This window comes from Carcharhinus amblyrhynchos, chromosome 1, assembly GCF_965287045.1.
Source record: "Carcharhinus amblyrhynchos chromosome 1, sCarAmb.v2.hapA, whole genome shotgun sequence".
In the NCBI taxonomy this organism is placed as follows: domain Eukaryota; kingdom Metazoa; phylum Chordata; class Chondrichthyes; order Carcharhiniformes; family Carcharhinidae; genus Carcharhinus; species Carcharhinus amblyrhynchos.
The window spans coordinates 164,060,979-164,082,183 of NC_137324.1; the positions used below are offsets into that span (position 1 = coordinate 164,060,979).

General features: G+C 44.8%; 1 protein-coding gene across 1 annotated transcript in view; it reads left to right on the plus strand.

Moving 5' to 3' along the window:
* The window catches only part of LOC145346972 (uncharacterized), a 464,774-nt gene that overhangs the window by 205,728 nt on the left and 237,841 nt on the right, over positions 1 to 21,205 (plus strand). The window contains exon 5 of the mRNA XM_080194876.1: positions 97 to 594. Coding sequence (XP_080051002.1) covers positions 97 to 594 — 498 coding nt within the window. The remainder of the gene's footprint in view (positions 1 to 96; positions 595 to 21,205) is intronic.

The following is a 21,205-nucleotide window of genomic DNA, read 5'->3' on the forward strand; positions in this document are numbered from 1 at the left end:
ATTCTATGCTCCAAGCTCTAGCAATCGTCTTTAGCTTGTATACCTGATTGGAAGGCAGTATTTTACAGTGACTTTCTTCTTTGGTTGTCTGTCCAGGTGAATAAGCTGGAACGGGAAAAGGTCCAAGAAGTGAAGCAAGTGCGGGAGCTGGAGCAGCATAAGCACACGGTGCTCACCACAGATCTCAAGGCCAAACTCCACGAGGAGAAGATGAAGGAGCTGCAGTCCGTCCGCGAGACACTGCTGAAGCAACACGAGCAGGAACTGGCCCGCGCAATCAAAATCAAGGACAGCGAGATCCAGCGGCTCCAATCCACCCTGAACGTACTGCGGGATGGGGCAGCGGACAAAGTGAAAACCGCCTTGCTGAACGAAGCCAGGGAAGAGGCTCGGAAGGGGTTTGACCTTGAGCGCATCAAACTGCAGCAGGAGATCGTGGAGCTGAAGTCCACCAAGAAGCAGGTGGAGGAATCCCTCAACTACATCGTGCAAGCCGACAAGAAGAAAGCGGCGGACCTGCGGAGTGCACACCAGTCCCATCAGGACGAGATAAGCAGAATAAAGAAAGAGTGTGAGAGAGATATCCGCAGGCTGGTAAGTGGAGGAGTCCGAACTCAGCTTTCTGCTCAGGGTACCAAGGTTGAAATTAAACCTCTTTTACTGCTTATAGAAGCTGACATTTATTTAATATATGGAAAGGTAAGAAGTCTTGCAACACCAGATTAAAGTCCAACAGGTTTATTTGGAATCACGAGCTTCCGGAGTGGTGCTCACTCACTCATCTGATGAAGGAGCAGTGCTCCGAAAGCTCGTGATTCCAAATAAATCTGTTGGACTTTAACCTGGTGTTGACAGACTTCTCAGTGTATCCACCCCAGTCCAACGCTGGCATCTCCATCTCATGACATGCAGAATGATTAGTGATAGTTTGCACTCTAAGTGGCTCCAAAGGGATCTTTAGTCATTGGACAAAACTGCCCTCACTTGATTTTATGGCTATCAGTGTCAGTATAGCCAGCACATTTCTTTAATATTCGTGAGATATGGGCATCGCTGGCTGGCCAACATTTATTGCCCATTCCCAGTTGCCTGAGGGCAGTTGAGAATCAACCACATTGCTGTGGCTCTGGAGTCACGTGAAGGCCAAAGTAGGTAAGGACAGCAGATTTCCTTCATTAAATGACATTAGTTAACCAGATGGGTTTGTCTAAAATCGACAGTGGGTTTCATAGTCATCAGTAGATTCTTCTGCTCATAATTTTGGAGTCTTGCTCTGGTTCCATCCTTTCTCCCTCAATTCCTCATGGATGTATGTTGTTATAAGTGACATTATCAGTGAGGGTGGATTCAGCTTCTGCATGTCTCCTAACAATCTCCAAACCCACTCTCCGTGACCTTTACCCCGTCAGATTGTCACTCCTGTGTAAAATTGTGACTGAGCCATGATTATTTGATACTGAATACCGGCAAGACCAAAACTATCTAAAAAATCTTGGCATGCCTGTCAGCATCTGTGGAGAGAGAATAGAGCCAACGTTTCAAGTCAGGGTATCCAGATTGGAAACATTGACTCTAGTCTCTCTCCACAGAGGCTGTCAGATCTGCTGAGATTTTCCAGCTTTTTCTTTTCATAGGGTATGCGGAACATTCTTTATTCCAGGCCTATCCAGGTCCCCTCCACAACACCTTTACCGGTACATCGATGACTATTTTGGTGCCGCTTCATGTTCTTGTCCAGACCTTGAAAAATTCATCACCTTTGCTTCCAGTTTCCACCCCTCCATCACCTTCACCTGGCCCATCTCAGACACTTCTCTTCCCTTCCTCGACCTTTCTGTCTCCATTTCCAATAATAGACTATCTACCAATATGCATTACAAGCCCACTGACTCCCACAGCTATCTGGACTACAGCTATTCACACCCTACATCCTGTAAGGACTCCATCCCTTTCCCTCAGCTCCTTCGCCTCCATTGCATCTGTTCCAATGATGCCACTTTCCAAAGTGGTGCTTCTATTATGTGCTCCTTTTCCCTCAATCGTGGATTCCCATCTACAGTTGTCAACAGGATCCTTAACAGAGTGCAATCCATCTCGCATGCCATGACCCTCATTCCCTCCCCTCTCTCCCAGAACAAGGATAGAGTCCCCCCTTGTTCTCATGTTTCACCCCACCAGCCTCCCCATGCAAAAAAAATCCTCTGCCATTTTTGCCAATTCCAGCGAGGTGCAACCACCAAACACATTTTCCCTTCACTCCCTCTGTCAGCATTCCGCAGGGATCATTCCCTTTGGGATAATCTAGTTCACTCCTCCATGATATCTAACACTTCTCCCATTACTCATGGCACCATCCCATGCAATCGCAGAAGGTGGAACACCTGCCCCTTTACCTCTTCTACACTTACCATCCAAGGTCCGAAACATCCATTCCAGGTTAAGCAGCATTTCACTTGCACCTTTTTCAATCTGGTCTATTGCATTCACTGCTCCCAATGTGGTCTCCTCTATATCGGAGAGACCAAATGCAAACTGGGTGAGCACCTTTGGTCTGTGCGTAATCGGGACTCTGACCTTCCAGTTGTTTGCTGTTTTGACACACGATCCTGTTCCCACGCCCACATGTCTGTCCTTAGCCTGCTGCAATGTTCCAGTGAAGCTCAACACAAACTGGAGGAACAGCATCTCATCTTCCTGCTGGGCACTTTACAGCCTTCCACTCTCAACATCGAATTCAACAACTTCCGATAATTAGCTCTACCCCACCTCGACCTCTTTGTTTTCATTTTATTTAGTTTTTTTATTGAAATCTTGTTTATTCCTTTGTTGGCTTTCTTTATTTTTCTTCCCTCCACTCTTTCCCCCTATTTTATCCCCCCTTCCTTACCTTCTCTCCTGCTTTGCTTCCCTTTTCCCCATTCTTCTCAATTTTACATCTCTCTCACTCACTTCTCCCTACATCTTCATCTGTCACAGTTTATCCTCTGATTTCAGCTTCTCTGCCTTTTGGCCATTCACACCTTTCTATGGATTCCAGTCGCAGCTTTTTCCTATGTTTTTGTGGTTATGAGTCATCTTCCATTCCCTCACTCTGCAGCATAAATATCTCCCATTTTCTATGCCTTTTAGCTTTGACAGAGAGTCATCTGGACTCGAAACGTCAGCTCTTTTCTCTCCTTACAGATGTTGCCAAACCTGCGGAGATTTTCCAGCATTTTCTCTTTTGGTTCCAGATTTTTCTGACTTGTTTCAAACAGGGCGGCACGGTGATTAGCATTGCTGCCTCACAGCGCTAGGGACCCGGGTTCGATTCCCGGTCTGGGTCACTGTCTGTGCGGAGTCTGCCTGTTCTCCCCGTGTCTGCGTGGGTTTCCTTAAGGTGTTCCGGTTTCCTCCCACAATCCGAAGATGTGTGGGTTAGGAGAATTGGCCATGCTAAATTCTCCCTCAGTGTACCCAAACAGGCGCCAGAGTGTGGCGACTTGGGGATTTTCAAGTAGCTTCATTGCAGTGCTAATGTAAGCCTACTTGAGACACTAATAAATACACTTTAAAAGATTCCAGCATCCACAGTATTTTGCCTTTAACCAAAACTATCTATTTGGATTCCTCTTATTAACTCCACACCCTTCCCCCTACTGTTGTTGTTACCTTATCTGCACTCTTATTAACTCCGGAGCCAGGGCTTTCCGCCCAGTGGGATATCACGGTCACACCAAATTTTCCAGCAATTTGAAAGGCAGACCACATCCACCAGGGGGAGACACACAATAGTGGGGCCGTAAAACCCTGGCCCGGACCTGATCTTTGGAACCTTTGAGGCTGCACGGTAGCACAGTGGTTAGTACAGCTGCCTCACAGCTCCAGGGATCTTGGTTCAATTCCCAGCTTGGGTCACTGTCTGCAGAGTTTGCACATTCTCCTCATGTCTGTGTGGGCTTCCTCCGGGTGGTCCAGTTTCCTCCCACAGTCCAAAGATGTGCTAGTTAGGTGAATTGGCCATGTAAAATTCGCTCCGTGTACCTGAACAGACGCTGGAGTGTGGCGACTAGGGGATTTTCACAGTAACTTCATTGCAGTGTTAATGTAAGCCAATTTGTAACTAATAAATAAACATTTAACTTTTTTTTAAAATGCCCTCTCATCAGATTCCATACTACACAAATTTTGAACTCATCCAAAATTATCCTGTCCAACAATGACCTTAGAATCTCTGCAGTGCAGAAGGAGGCCATTTGGTTCATTGAGTCTGTATTGACCCTCCAACAGAGCATCCAACTCAGTCATATCCCTGTTACCCCACGTATAATCCCTCTAACCTACACATCTTTAGACACTGAGGGAGAATTTAGCATGGCCAATCCATCTTTGGGCTGCAGGGGAAAACAGGAGCAATCGGAGGAAACCCACCCACAGGGAGAACGTGCAGACTCCCACAGACAGTCACCCAAGGCTAGATTTGAACCCGGGACCGTAGCACAGTGAGACAGCAGTGCTAACCACTGTGCCGCCCCTACCTTCCTCCCCATCCTCCTTTAGCTCCCCATCCACTTCTCTCCCAATCTTTAAAAGCATCCACAAATGATACCTTCAACCACTTGGGTTAGACATTCAGAAAGAATGTTCCCAGTAGAGGGGAGTCTAGAACCAGAGGTCATATTTTGAGGATAAGGGGTAAAATCTTTTAAGACTGAGGTGAGGAGAAATTTCTTCACCCAGAGGGTGGTGAATGTGTGGAATTCACTACCACAGAATGTAGTTGAGGCCAAAACATTGTTTGATTTCACGAAGAAATTGGACATAGGTCTTGGAGTGAAAGGGATCAAGCGATATAGGAGGCAGAAGAGATTAGGATATTGAATTTGATAATCAGCCATGATCAAAATGAATGGCTTGAAGGACTGAACGGCCTACTACTGCGTCTAATTTCTATGTTTCTATTTCGCCATCGGTCCACTTCTGCTATTCACTATCAATCTTTATGTGAAGGATCTAGGAATGGTTATTATGTTAAATTTACAGCAAATGTGCAAGTTGTTGCATTGAAGGTAGCCCAGAGAAACTCTTTTACACACAGTGGTACTCAGCCACCTAGTAGCTTCCAATTGGCAAGCAGCAACAAGGATGAATCAGGACGCTGGATAAACTCAGCAGGTCTGGCAGCATCTGTGGAGAGAGAAACAGAGTTACCTTATCGAGTCCAATGTGACTCTTCCTCAAAGCTGAGGAGAGGGAGAAATTTGATAGATTTTATATTATTTAAGATGGGGTGGAGCAGAGTAGAAGCTCAGGGATACGTGGAGCTCAGGAGAAATTTGATAAAGGTGGTGAGGGGAAATAGGAACTCAGGGATAATTGGGAGCTCGGAGCGATTGACAAAGAAAGTGAAATGAGATAGGAGCTCAGGGATAAGTGGGAGATAGGAGAGATTTCGCAAAGATGATGGAGCGAGATAGAAGGTCTGGTAGAAGGTATTTTGCTTTTATTTTAGCAACAAGAACAAGACTATGTTCATACAGTGCAGACTGTATCCAATGGAGCTAGGGGCTCATCAACCAAGCACACTCGAATATTTACTTAGCCTCAAATTCCCTTCCTCCATAGGGTTTGAGGCAATTTGCCAATTTACAGTTGAGTTTCCAGCAGAAGTTTGTTTTAAGCTATGGAAATGAAAGACACAGGTTTCAGTGTGTGAATATAAAGTACTAAATTACTCCCAGGCCACACATTTGTATTTTAGCTAAGAAAGCAGTTATTTCATTGTCCAACTGGACTAATTATTAAGATATAGGATACTTCATTGGGGAGCAGTGAATAGGATTGATCTATCACGCCTCACCAGGGAGTGACAAAATGTGCACTCAAATTATTTCCAATGGACTTTCCTGTTTGACATTTCTCTGCATGTAAGAGTGAATGATAGGATTTAAACAAGACTTCTTTTTGTATTTGAGGGTGGTCCAAGTATTGCTGCTTCAAATAATTGTGTTGCGTGGCACAGAGTTTCAATGCTATGCAAAATGGAGGAGTATTTGTCCTGGAGGCCTGTCACACTGTCTTACTGATTACAATTTACATCCTCCTCCCCACACAGAGAAGGTCACTGACTGCCCCGACCCTGTTCCAGCCTTGTGTAAATGGTCAGGTTCAACTGGAGCCCAAGAATCCACCAAGACTCCAGTAGGCAAAGGGGATGGTGATAGGACCTGTGCCCTCTGCTGCTTATAGAATCATAGAATCCCTACAGTACGGAAAGAAAACATTTGGCCTATCAAGTCTGAACCACAATTCCACCCAGGCCCCACTCCCATAACCCCATACATTTACTCTGTTAATCCCCTTGACACTAGGACCAATTCAGCATGGCCCATCAACTTAACCTGCACACCTTTGGACTGTGGGAGGAAACCGGAGCACCTGGAGGAAATTTATGCAAACATGGGGAAAATGAGCAAACTCCACACAGTGTCCAGGTCTCTGGAGCTGTGAGGGAGCAATGCTAACCACTGTGCCACCGTGCCGCCCTAGTGGAGATAGATGCTCTCCTTCAGTAATTTTTCTAATAATTTCTCTACTACTGACGTGAGACTTACTGGTCTGTAGTTCCCTGGTTTATCTCTACAACCCTCCTTAAATAGTGGAACCACATAAGCTGTTCTCCAGCCATCTGCACCTCCCTGTGGCCAGAGTGGAATTGAAAATTTGGGTCAGAGCCCTTGCAATCTCCTCCCTTGCCTCCCACAACAGCCTAGGGCACAATTCATCTGGACCTGGAGATTTACCCACTTTTAAGGATGCCACCACTTCCAATATCTTGTCCTTCTCTATGTCAATTTGCTCAAGAACCTCACTGTCTCTCTGCCTGGATTCCATACCATCATCTTCTTTCTCTTGGGTGAAGACAGATGCGAAGTATTCATTCAGCCCTCTCTGCATTCTTAATTGCTTTCTTAAGGTCCACCCTGTACTTTCTATATCTCACTAATGCCTCCACTGATTTGATCCTTTGTACTTTTTAAAAGCCTTTCTTTTTCTTCTCATTGTATTCTGAATATCTCTGGTCATCCATGGTTCTCTGGGCTTGTAATTCCTACCTAACACCCAAGGGGCAACATGCTGGGTTTGCACCCTCGCCATTTCCTTTTCAAATGCCCCCCACTGCTCTTCAGTAGATTTCCCATAGATTTGTAATAGGATAATGATCGTGTTGTCAAACCTAGATTTTAAAAGCCTATACACAGTAAGAGAGTAGAAGAGACTGAGAAAGTGGTAGAGTTTTACAATTTGGGGTTCTGGAAAGGATTGAGTTTGTGTGGGTAATGATGCAATGATCAGATAGAATCCTAGAATCCTACAGTGCAGGAGGACGCCAGTTGGCCCATCAAGTCCAGAATCAAACCCAGGCCCTATTCCCATAACCCCATGCATTTACTCTAGCTAGTCCGCCTGACACTAAGGGTCGATTTAGCATGGCCAGTCCACCTAACTGCACATCTTTGAACTGTGGGAGGAAGCTGGAGCACCCAGAGGAAACCCACGCAGACACATGGAGAACGTGCAAACTCCACACAGACAGTGACCCAAGCAGGGAATCGAACCCAGGTCCCCGGCACTCTGAGGCAGCAGTGCTAACCACTGTGCCACCGTGCCAGATCTATGACACATGGCTAATTCTGTGGGAGACAGTAAGTGGCACGTCTGGCAGCGAGAATTCTGAAAATACTTAAGTTGTGTTACAGTAAGTGATTAACATGTAAGCACTGCGATGCCCGCCTCACATCCCGCAACCTGAGGTTTCAAATCCCGGTGACACTTTGGGGCTGGTAAAACCCGCACAGAAACATGTTGGTCAACATTCGAGTTAATAGTCTTTGTGTTTGAGTTTTGCACATGGTTCAGGTGTCCAGCTGGTCCGTAAAATTTAATCTTGTTAATGCACCTTGCTGGTTTTATTTCAGATGCATCGGGATATGCGTTAAGCCTCTTTAATGTTTCGTTAAGAGGGGGCATTTACCTTTTGGAGAATTACTTCAGATGGTTTACAGAGATAGGAAGGGACAAATCTGACCGGAATGGTTCAGTTCAAATGTTTGGCCTGTAGAACATGAGATGTTTGTATTCCAACTTTCATGATGGGTAGCCTGGAAGAACTGATGGTAAAATAATTAAACTGACATTGATCTTGAATGCAATGGGAACTAGCACCTCACTGTTCAGGCGGCTTTTTAAAATTGCCATTACTTAGAGAAGCCGCAAATCATTGGATTCCAATTTTGTCCAGTGTAATTGCCGATCACCTCCAGACTCCTATTGAAGGATTGTTTTTGAAATGGTTAGACTTTTTAATATTGTGGATGATTTTCTTTCAGGCAGTTATTTTCAGAACATTAACTTAAATGCGGGTGCAATCTATAGCCAGCCAGATTGCTCCTTTAATAACCATTTTAAATATATGATCCCTGCTTCAAAAATTTCGAAAGACATCATGAGGAATGGTCCTGTTCTCAGGCATTATCAGAGTTCAGTACAGCGCCAGTGCTATTGTCTGATCAACAACATGTTGAGTAACCAGCCAGCTACTGTAAACCAATGCAGCTGTATTGCATTAATTGTAGGCAATTTATTGGCCCAGATTTCTGACACCTGAGCAAGCCTCTCCACCGTAGCAAAAATGGTGGACGAGCCCAGATGTCCTGAGTACCCCCCCACCCCACCCCATCCAAATGCAGTACTTTTTATTTTTGCAGAGGCTGCAGTGATGGTGGGCCAGGATTTGCATCCACGTGGCTTAAGGAGGCAACTGGCCATTTCAATCACTGCCTGTCTGCACGGAAGTGCTATTTCGGTAGGCCAGGAGTGTGAAACCCGGAGTGCCCAGGTTAGTCGTGATGTGGAGATGCCGGCGTTGGACTGGGGTAAACACAGTAATAGTCTCACAACACCAGGTTAAAGTCCAACCAGTTTATGTGATAGGGTGGGTTTACTATCAAATAAACTGGTTGGACTTTAACCTGGTGTTGTGAGACTCCTTACTGTGTGCCCAGATTAGACCAGGTAAGAGCTGGCCTGGCCTGAACTTGATGGATTCGTTTGGATAGCCCAGTCCCTTTTGGAGAGATAAGCTATCCCTTTCGATATGGTCCCGGGACATCTTTGAGAGGAGTAAGGCACCTGTTAGCATAGGTAAAGCACCCTTTGAAGCAGATGAGGACCCTTTGAAAGAGGTAAGCCACCCGTTATGATACATAAGGCATCCTTTGAGAGAGGCAAGGCACACTTTGAGAGAAGTAAGGCACCCTTTGCAAGAGGTAAGGACTCTTTAAGACAAGCAAGACATCCTTTGGGAGAGATGTCACCCTTTGGGATTGCTTAAAGTAAACATGATTGTGTGTTTAAAAAGTCCACAAAGTTACCAGAACTGTCAAGGAACTGTCAACAGGAAAGTTGAGTTGGCATGGGGGTAAGGCAAAGGGTGGAGGGTGGGATCATGGGTGGGGCATGAGTTGACACTAAATTGACATAGGAGCTACGAAGGGCCACTGGGGGCATAGAGGGTATGAGGGGCTTTAGAGGTGGTAGAGGGGCATGGGTTGGCATAGAATGTTTGAGCGGCTGGGGGGATGAGGGAGGCATGAGGTGGCAGAGTAGGCTGGCATGGTTGGGGTATGAAGAGTGTGCAGGGGTGTGAGCATGAAGGATTGTTTCAGTCTTCTCACCATCAGCATTATTAGGGTCACCATTGACCAGAAGCTACATAAATGCTGTGGCTATTGGAACAGGTCAAAAGCTGGGAATTCTGTGGTGAGTACCCCCTGACTCTCTAAAGCCTGTACACCACCTATAAAGAGTGCGACAGGAATAGGGTGTGAAGGGCACCCTGCTTATTTCTCACAGTAACGTCCAGCCAGTTACATCCAATAGGCACCTTATGTCCTGCCTGCTTAGAAAGATGCACTACCTGCAGATTCCTGTCACTAAAGCACAAATCCTTCACTGCAATGGAGCTCAAGTTGGAAATGCTACTTCTTTTAAAACAATATTGTTTCATAAAATAAATATAATAGAATAGATAAAGAGGAACTCTAAACCTGCAAATCTCACCTTCTACCAGGTCTCAAAAGGATTTTTTTTTACCCTCAAGGACACTTCTTCAGTCAGACTAGGGTGTAATATTTTACTCTTTATTGCCTAAACATTGCGCTGCAAATTTATTTTATGGTGCCCTTGGGGACAAATTCAATAAAAATAAGCAAGATTTAATCCACTTTGCAAGCTTGAAATGATTTTTATTTTGTAACATCAGTAATCCTTGTTCTGTGACTCACTGACTTCAGGAAGAGAAGATTGAGGTTTATCGAAGGAGATTAGTTTACACTGGTGAAAAGGATTCAGCCAAGCATGTCCAAGGTTTAAGCCAAAGGGAATTGTCCAGAGGATATAGGTCAGGGTCTGATGGTTTATGAAGGCAAGGCTATTCAGTTATGCCAGCAGTGATAGCAAAATGATTTACTGTCTGTCGATGACATTTCTCCGACATGCTATAGTTACATGTTCACATCAATCTGTTCAAAAGAGGTGGAAAAATCTGAAATATTCTCCCATTTGCTAGCTTGCATTGCCCCAAAGAGCATCAAAAATTACTTTTGAATAAAAGCATGGGGCAATATTAATATTATTTCAGTTTAGATCAGAATATTCCAGTGGAACAGAGAGAAATGTCACGCTTACTAGAATTAATACATAAAAGGTGTTATGAAGTCTCTTGAATTTTGGCTTTGATGGTGATATTTGAAATAAATAATTGGCAAATAGACTTTTTTATGGAACACAACACATTGTTTTAATGTTTTTTCTTCCAGGGTTTAATTTTCTAATTTTTATGTTGGTCCATTTGATATACTTTGAATACATATTGGGTGGGGGGGATTTTCCATCCCCATTTTTGGCAGGAAGGCCGGAGGGGGTAGAGAACCCACTGGAGTCCCCAAATGACTTCTATGCCGGAGAGATTTCTCTTTGAGGTTGTCTTCTCCAGCCCCTTGCCAATGAGGTAATGGAGTTCCCACCATGAAAGGTCAACAACTGCATTCACATGTATTAGCATCCATTTAGTGGGCCACCCTGCTGTATCAACACCCCGACATATAGGGCATTCCCTCCTTCCTCCGCTTCCCGACCCCCCCCCCCCCCCCCCCCCCCCCCCCCCCAAGCACATACACACACACTCTGATGGTATGATGTCCATGTCAGCACAGTTTACAGGTGTTAATAAATGGGGACCTGGCAAAACAGAGTCTGCCAGGGGTGCAAAGCTAAGTACAGGCCCTGGGGCAGAGAGGGTCATGTCCAGGCACTATCCTGATGTTGTCTGCTGGGGGTAGCTTACACTGGGGCTGTTTGGGCTGGGGAAAGGTTCTGTGGGTGGGAAGATGACCCATTACCTGTGTGGATGAGGGCTATGTGAAGTTTGCTGCTTTTATCTGGCACACTTGTCTGTCAGGGGCTGAGGTTGCTGGCAGGGTGGGCTCATTCAGAGCTCGTCCCACCAGCGTGATACCGCGGGATCTGCCCCTTCTCTTTTTCCCTTCGGAATGTCTAAAACAAAAGGTGTGAAAATGTATTAGCACTGCTGACCTGCAACAATCTGCTTTTCCTGTCTGACTGACACTAAAAACAATCAGAAAGTTCCTCCCCTTATTATTTATTTTCCCACATTATCATCCTTATTTAAAGTATGGTTTTGAGACTCGATTGTCCTAGTGGATTAGTTGCCAAATAGAACAGAGAGAAATGGTTCCTATTGGTGGGGCAGGTCGAGAACCAGAGGACAAAGGTTGAGAATGAAGGGTGGCACAGTGGTTAGCACTGCTGCCTCCCAGTGACCTGGGTTCGAATCCCGGCTTGGGTCACTGGCAGTGTGGAGTTTGCACGTTCTCCCTGTGTCTGCGTGAATTTCCTCTGGGTGCTCCGGTTTCCTCCCACAGTCCAAAGATGTGCGGGTTAGGCTGATTGGCCGTGCTAACTTGATCCTAGTGTCAGAGGGATTAGCAGGGTAAATGCGTGGGGTTAGGGGAATAGGGCCTGGGTGGGCTTGTGGTCGGTACAGACTCAGTGGGCCAAATGGCCTCCTTCTGCGCTGTAGGGAATCTATAAAGATCAATGTGATTGGCAAAAGAGCCAAAAGTGATATAGGAAAACATTTATTTTTGTCACAGCAAGCGGTTAATATCTGGAATGTGCTGCCAGAGAGGGCGCAGGAGGTTCATTTAATTGTGGCTTTCAAAAAGGATTTGTACAGAATCTGAAGTGAATCAATTTTCTGGGATACAGGGAAAGGGAAGGACGTATGACTAGTTGAATCATTCCAGAGGATAGCTTCAGGTTCATTGGCCTCCTGTGCTGTAACCATTCTATGATTCTTAAACTCCTCTTAAAAAATTTGCCTCTAATCAGGTTACTTGTCCTTTGGATCAGAATGTGTTTTTTTTTCTCTTACTGCCTCTGTGCAATGCCTTGGGGGAGTTTAAAGGTGCCACATAAATACAATTTCTTGTTGCGATCAACAGTGATGGATAAGGGTGGAAATAAAATACCTTCAGTGAAAGACAGGATCAGTATCATAGAATTCCTTCAGTGCAGAAGGAGGCCATTCGGCCCATTGAGTCTGCACCAACTGCAATCCCACCCAATTCCCATAATCTCACATATTTTCCCTGCTAATTCCCTGACACTGGGAGATAGGCCAATCCACGGAACCTGCACATTTTTGGACTGTGGGAGAAAACCTGAGCATCCGGAGGAAACCCATGTAGACACAGGGGGAATGTGCAAACTCCGCACAAGCAATGACCCAAATTCGGAATCAAACCCGGCTCCCTGCGCTGTGAGGTGTTAACTACTCTGTTACCATGCCGTACAGAGAAAACATGATCAGAAAACATCACCTAATTCATCATTTCACTCCTTGTACCGACCACGTGTTTCACTTCTATCATAGGAATCTCACCAAAAACAATTCCTTCAGAAATATTCTACAGTCACTAATCTAAAAGGTAAATAAAGCAACGTCATCAAATATATATTGAATTTTATCTGAAAGATTATCGTGCCATTTATATAGCCCAAGAAAGCGCAATCAGTATCATACTGCACCCAGCACTGAACCAACTCTCGCTCACTTACACTCTTTCAACTTATTCTCCTCCAAGCATTCACCCAGCTTTTATTTAATTTTTGTGGCACAGTGGTTAGCACTGCTGCCTCACAGTGCCTGGGACCCGGGTTCAATTCTGGCCTCAGGTGACTGTCTGTGTGGAGTTTTGCACATTCTCCCTGTGTCTGCGTGGGTTTCCTCCAGTCTCCTCCCACAGTCCAAAGATGTGTGAGTTGGGTTGATTGGCCATGCTAAAATTGCCCCTTAGTATCAGAATAAATATGTGTGGTTACGAGGATGGAGCTTGAGTGGGATTGTTAGTGTAGGCTCGATGGGCCGAATGGCCTCTTTCTGCACTGTTGATTCTGTGATAATGGTTTAAAGCTGTACAGCATTAACTGCTTTTCAACAGTTTCATATGCTCACTTGTCTGGGAAGAAAGCTTTTCCGATCTCAGATCTGAGATTCATTCGTGTTATCATCTAGTCCTGCAGCAACATTCAAAGTCAAATAACTTGTTTGCACCCACATTATTATTTCCCTAAATATATATGTTTTTAAAACTCTGATCATGTTCTCTGTTAATCTCCCACTGGGGAGCTGTGAAATCTTCAGCAGCTAAAGATTTCACAGCTCCTTCCCTGCTGCCATCAGACTTTTGAATGGACCTACCTCATACTAAGTTGAATTTTCTCTACACCCCAGCTATGAGTCTAACACTACGTTCTGCACCCTCTAGTTTCCTTCTCTATGAAAGGTCTGCTTTGTCAGTACAGTGCACAAGAAACAAGACTTTTCACTGTATCCCAATTCATTTGACAATAATAAGTCAAATCAAAATTTTGCATGGGAAACAGCCTGGGAGTTGGTAAGATGGTGGGTAAGGATGAATGAACAGAGGGCGGCAAGCTTGAACTCTAATGAAGAAGGATGTCAACAGCTTATGAGCACTAATGTGACATCACCACTAATTGCAATGCACTTTAGGGGAGGTGATGGCCTGGCGGTATTATTGCTAGACAAGTAATCCAGAAACTCAGCTAATGTTCTGGAGACTGGAGTTCGAATCCTGCCACAGAAGATGTTGGAATTTGAGTTCAGTAAAAAAGAAACCTGGAATTAGAATCTACTGATGACCATTGTTTACCGATTGACAATTGTCGATTGCCAGAAAAACCCATCTCGTTCACTAATGTCCTTTAGGGAAGGACATCTGCCGTCCTTTCATGGTCTGGCCTACATGCGATTCCCAACACAGCATAGAGTCATAGGGGGTTACAGCTTGGAACCAGACCCTTCGGCCCAACTTGTCCATGCTGCCCTTTTTTGTTTAAAACCCCTAAGCTAATTCCAATTGCCCGCATTTGGCCCATATCCCTCTATACCCATCGTACCCATGTAACTATCTAAATGCTTTTTAAAAGACAATATTGTACCCACCTCTACTACTACCTCTAGCAGCTTGTTCCAGACATTCACCACCCTCTGTATGAAAAAATTGCCCCCTGGTCACTTCTGTCTGTCCCCCCTCTCACCTTAAATCTATGCCCTCTAGTTTTAGACTCCCCTACCTCTGGGAAAAGATAGTGACTATCTGGCTGATCTTTGAACCTCATTATTTTATAGACCTCTATAAGATCATCCCTCAGTCTCCTAGCTGCGAAGAAAACAGTCCCAGTCTATCCAGCCTCTCCTTATAACTCAGTCCATCAAGTCCTGATAGCATCCTAGTAAATCTCTTCTGCACTCTTTCTAGTTTAATAATATCCTTTCTATAATAGGGTGACCAGAATGGCACACAGTATTCCAAATGTGGCTTTAACAATCTCTTGTACAACTTCAACATTCCAACTGCTGTATTCAGTGTTCTGACCGATGAAGCCAAGCTTGCCGAACGCCTTCTTCACCACTCTGTCCAGCAATGTGGTTAATTCTCAGCTGCCATCGGGCAACTAAGGATGGGTAATAAATGCTGACCAGCCAGTGACGCCCATGCCTCATGAATGAATAAAAAAAAACCTTTGTCACTCCAGATTTACTTGAACAGTAAGAAACTGTCCTGAGAATCTAGCTATCTATTACTAAAGGAAGCTGAAAGAGGAAGCATTTCAAGTAACATACTCTCACAATATCATCCAAGCCTTGGTCTTTATGGACTAGTGGTTTTTGGAGTTGAGAAGAAGTTGAGGACCCATGCAGCAGTTTGTGAGGAAACTCAGCCTTTGTAGGAACTTTTTAGGAGGACAGTTATTTAGAATATACACCAGAGAACAGGAACAGGCCCTTCAGCCCACAATGCTGTGCTGAACATGACGCCAAATTAAACCCATTCCTTCTGCCTGCCCTTAGTCTATATCCCTCTATTCCTTGCATATTTGTATGCTTGTTTAGAAGAGCCCCTTTAACGCCCCTATCTTAAATACCTCCACCACTATTCCTGGCAGCATGCTCCAGACACCTACCACTCTTGTGTAAAAAAACTTGCCCTTCACATCTCCTTTGAACCTTTCCCACTCTCACCTTAAGTGCACGCCCCCTAGTATTAGACATTTCAACTCTGAGGAAAAGATTCTGACTGTATGCCTCCAATAATTTTATAGACCTATTATCAGGTCTATTTCTGCCCATCATAATTATGAAACATACTGATCGAAAGCAATGATTAATTTCTCTAAATGAATGGTTTCATCGTTAGACTCCCAGTGTTAATTTTATGAGTCAGCACTCCCAACGCTGAACTCAACTTGGACACAGTAATAAGTCTCACAATACCAGGTGCCCACCCCAATTCAATGCCTACTTAGAAGGCAAAATGGATAATCAGTTGCAGAGGTCCAAGTGTCTGATTCACTGTGCCTCGGCAACCTCCCAGCAGCTCATTTTTAACCACTGCAAAACTGAGAGAGTCTACCCAAGCCCTACTGTCCCATCTCTCTACAGTTGAGCAAGCAGCAGTGTTACCTTGTAAAGCTCATCCCTAAGTCTAAGCATTTAGACAATTGATAACCTCTGCACGTTTAAACTGATTTTTAAAAAGGGACTGCAATTCAAAAGGACTGCAGGAAAATACAGGTATGCTTGAGTTATTTCATTTTACTTTTTGAGGGGAAGACACTGAATGAAGGAAGTGCAGAAAATTAGACAAGATAGTAGGTGTAACCTTGCCACCAACATTTCTTTAATTGGTTCTAATATGACAAATGCAAATGTGTAAATGATAACGTAAGTTTCATGCTTCACATTTTCAAGATGTGAGGGCCTAATTCTAGGCACCAAGCAGAGACACTGGGGGGTGGGGTCGGTGGGAATTTTCCACCCCTGTTTCCAGCAGGCAGGAATGGTGGCAGAGGCACAGAATTGAGAAGGAGGCCCAAAAGAGCTCTCACAATGCTGGGATTTTCCTGCTCAATTGTCCCTCCCCCCACAAGTCCCTCCAGTAACTTAACAAGGTGCTAACCATGCAATGGTGGGAACACTATTTGAAGTCATTTAAATATAATTAATGGACCTCCCCGCTATTAAATACTGTATTTCTGAAGATCTACCCACGCGTGATTCACGCTGCCAGCATTCCCACACTCCCAACAGGATTTTACAAACACAGAACCAGCGAGCAGAACTTGCTGGGGGCGCACAGTTAAGTACAGCCCCTAGAGGCAGAGGGTTACCCCTTGGCACTGCCCTCTATTACTGCTGCAGAGGGGCCTTCACTGGGGAGGTTTGGGCTCGAGGTGGGAGTCCTTGGGGGAAGGAGCTTCCATGCCCAATGTTGAAAGGGGTGGGTTTCACTGGGGGCGGATGTGGGGTGGGGGGCTGCTGATCCATATCCATGGAATGGGGTGTTCCTGCGGGGCCCTGTGTCCGTGAGGGGGCGGGATTGGGATGCGCTTTCAGAAAGGTGACCCAATATGCCAGGAGAGCCGAGGTTGCTGGTGAGGTGGGTTCTGAATGGGCCAGCATAATGTTTTAGCATCCATCTCGTGGATTCTTTTGACTAAGTGTCAAACACTCTGGTAGGAAAAGCTGCCAGTGGGATCGGCAGGCCATATCCTGCTTTTCCCGGTCTAAATTGACATTTAGTCAACAAAAATAAGAAAATTCTGTCGACAGCGACAGTAAAACAAGACAACAGCTCATGTGTTTCTCTGGGTGAAAATATATTGTGCTAACAAAGTACGTGGAGTGATGTCTGGGGAATTTAATGTGGGAATACCTGCGGGAATAAGTCGCAGAATGTGACTAAGATGGTAACATTGGTAATTGTGCAGGAATGTCAGTCGATGATTTGCTCGGTGTAGGTTCAAAAGGGAATTTTGAAAACAAGTGACAGATAACAGGGACACAAAGCAAATCATGTATGGATATTATTAAACTAGAAAGTGCAGAAAAGATTTACTAAGATGCTACCGGGACTCGATGGTTTGAGTTGAAGGAGAGGCTGGATAGTCTGGGACTTTTTTCCCTGGAGCGTAGGAGGCTTAGGGGTGATCTTATAGAGGTCTATAAAATAATAAGGGGCATAGATACAGTGGATAGTCAACATCATTTCCCAAAGGTGGGGGAGTCTAAAATTAGAGGGCATAGGTTTAAGGGAAGAGATACAAAAGAATCCAGAGGGGTAATTTTTTTCACTCAGAGGGTTGTGAGTGTCTAGAACAAGCTGCTAGAGGTAGAAGTACAAGTGGTACAATTTTGTCTTTTCAAAAGCATTTAGAGTTACATGGGTATAGGAGGATATGGGCCAAACGCAGGCAATTGGGACTAGCGTAGTGGTAAAAAGTGGGCAGTATGGACAAGTTGGGCTAAAGTGCCTGTTTCCATGCTATAAACCTCTATGACACTAATGCCCTTGTGAGTTCATCCCACAAATGTCCAATAGATGGCTGAGGACTTGTGTATGTCACCTTTGTTAATCAGGGTTTGGGCCACTCACTGATTTAGTCTTCTTCCTGTTCCTCTGTCAATCATCAACATTTTGTGAAAGACAAGACTGCAAGTTGGAGCAAACCACACAATAGTAGAAACCTAAGGCTATATATACTGGAGTGTTTGGGAATGGTTCTCCCAAAGCATCCCGACACCTGCTTTCATAGAATCCCTATGCTCCAGAAGGAGGCCATTCGGGCCATTGAGTCTGTACTGGCAACAATCCCACCCCGGTCCTACTACTGTAACCCCAAGCATTTACTCTACTAATCTCCTGACACTAGGGTCAATTTAGCACAGCCAGTCAACCTAACTTGCACATTTTCGGACTGTGGGAGGAAACTGGAGTACCAGGAGGAAACCCACGCAGACACAGAGAATGTGCAAACTCCACACAGACAGTGACCCGTAGCTAGAATTGAACTTGGGACCCTGACGCTGCGAGGCAGCAGTGTTAACCACTGTGCCACCGTGCCATGTTCTGCAACATTGGACAGAGAAAGTGCCAAGAGTTCAGTGATTGGAAGGCCTGTGCAGAACCTGGCACTGGAGCTTGGAAAACTCAGACTCCAGAATGAATGAATGGGCAATGAGAAGGAGGCCACTGTTGTAGTCTGGAAAAAAAATGACATCCCCTGCTCTCTGGCACTGGAGCCCTCCCCTCATGCCAGGAGATTACCCATCAATGCCACCACGGTGTAATTAGTAGGAAAAGCTGGTAAGCTTATCTGGAGAGATCATCTCATTGAGTACAGGCACCATCGCAGACAGTCATGTTGTCACTTGAGTTCCATTGTTTCTAAGCCTCTGCAGTAATGGTGTGCCAACACTAGATGTCACAAGTGTACACATATATCAAAGGGCACTCACACCATCTTGTGGTAGAAAGATTCTGCTGCATTATTTAGTGTACAGGGTAAAATACTTTGGGATCCCACTTGTTTCAGATTTTGTTCAAATCTGTTGTCGACTGGATCATGTGGGTTCTTTTTAGATTTGTGTCGGCTGACGAGAATACCAATATGAATTGACTTCCTAGTGGTAACCATGGAAACATAATTTCTGTTATGCAGGCAAAGCTTTATTCAAATACATGCAAGAAGAAAGAGATTCCTGAAGGCACATTGTAAAGGTATTTTCCCTTAAAGCTCGCCCTCACTATCGCAGGAACCTGGGATTTGTGCCACAGGGGGTTCACTTTGAGCTGTCGTTGCCAGTACGAGAGCTAAGTGATAACAGAAAGCATCATCACCACAGCATCAATCAGATGGTCCACATTGACGGATGGTAAAATTGGCACTGTAATAGGTTCCAGTGGGCAGCTTGGATTGGACCCCTGTGAGTGGTGGTGAGTCCAAAGATGTGCAGATGATGTGGATTGGCCGTACTAAATTACCCCTCAGTGTCAGGGGGATCAGCAGGGTAAATATGTGGAGCTATGGGAAAAGGGCCTGGATGGGATTGTTGTCGGTGCAGGCTCGATGGGCCGAATGGCCTTCTTCTGCACTGTAGGGATTCTATGATTCTATAAATGCAAAATACGTAGGTAGTTTGAGGAAAATATCCAACCATCTGTGTCCTGGAGGCAGAAATACTGTAGGAACTAAGCTATTGTTATACATGTGTGCACATATTTATATATATTAGTGTTGCATTAAATAATTAATGAGGAAATCAGGATACTTAACTCTCGTGAGGCTCCTTGTTCCTCTGTTGCAATGTAGTGGAGATAATTTTTTTAAAAAACAGCATTTATAAAAATCTTTCATCATCCCTGGATGTCTTGAAGCATTTCACATTCGAGAAGTCATTTTTAAAAAAGTGTAGGCACCATTGCATGTTGGAAATGCAGCAGACAATTTGTGCACAGCAAGCTCCCACATACGGCAATGTGTTACTGATCAGATAATATGCTTTTGTCATGTCGATTGAGGGATAAGTTCTGATAACTCCCCTTGTTTTCCTTTGCAATAGTGCCATTAGAATCTTTGATGCCTAGCCATAGAGCCAAACAAAACCTCAGTTTAACGTCTCCTCTGAAAAACAGCATCCACGGCAGTGCAGCTCTCCCTCAGTGCTGCAGTGTCAGCCTCGATTTTTGTGCTGGAGTAGGACTGGAACCTGCACCCTTCTGACTCAAGAGGCAAGGGTGTAACCAACTGATCCTCAGTTCACATCTAAATAAGTTGCAATTGCTCCAAAGTTGGTGGCAATGCCTCAGGTTGCCAAGGTCCAAAATGCAGGTTAAGTGGGTTAGCCATGGCAAATTGCCCATTAGAGTCTCAAATCTTTAGGTTAAGGGGATTATCAGGGTAAATATGTGGGGTTATGAGGATAGGGTCTGGGTGAGATGTTCTGTCAGAGAGTCGGTGCAGACTTGATGGGCCAAATGGTCTCCTTCTGCACTGTGGTAATTGTATGCTATGGTATTGTATAGGTTCTAAGCTCTGGAATTTCTTCCCAGGACTTCTCTGTCTCTCTTTCTTCCTTTAGGACTGATGCGGAAGTACCAGCGTTGGACTGGGGTGGGCACAGTAAGAAGTCTGACAACACCAGGTTAAAGTCCAGCAGGTTTATTTGGAAACACAAACTTTCTGATGAAAGAGCAGCGCTCTGAAAGCTTGTGATTCCAAATAAACCTGTTGGACTTTAACCTGGTGTTGTGAGATTTCTTACTGTTCCTTTAAGACACTCTTCAAACCAATCTGTTTGACCAAGCTTTTGGCCATCTTCCCTCATAGCATCTTATGTGGCTCAGCGTCAAGTTTAGTCTCTGCAATTGCTCCACGGAAATGCCCTTCAATGTTTTATTATGTTAAAGTGTGCTATATAAATACAGGTTGTTGTTAAAATGTATGCTGGAGCATGGAAGCTAGGAGATACCAACATTTTATCTTAAGAGACTCACATAAATAGCATCAACCTAATAATATCTTATTAATCCGTATCATTGGGTGCTTCATTAATTAGGTTACCAGTCCTTTTGGCAAGGCTATCATCGTGTCGATCCGAAGAGGATAGGTGTACGGCGTGCTGGGGTTAGTGAAGCCACAAGATTTCAGGAGGATAGGCCGGAGGGACTCTCTCTCGCCAACTGCCCGGTTGACAAAGTGGCCGGTGCTCTTT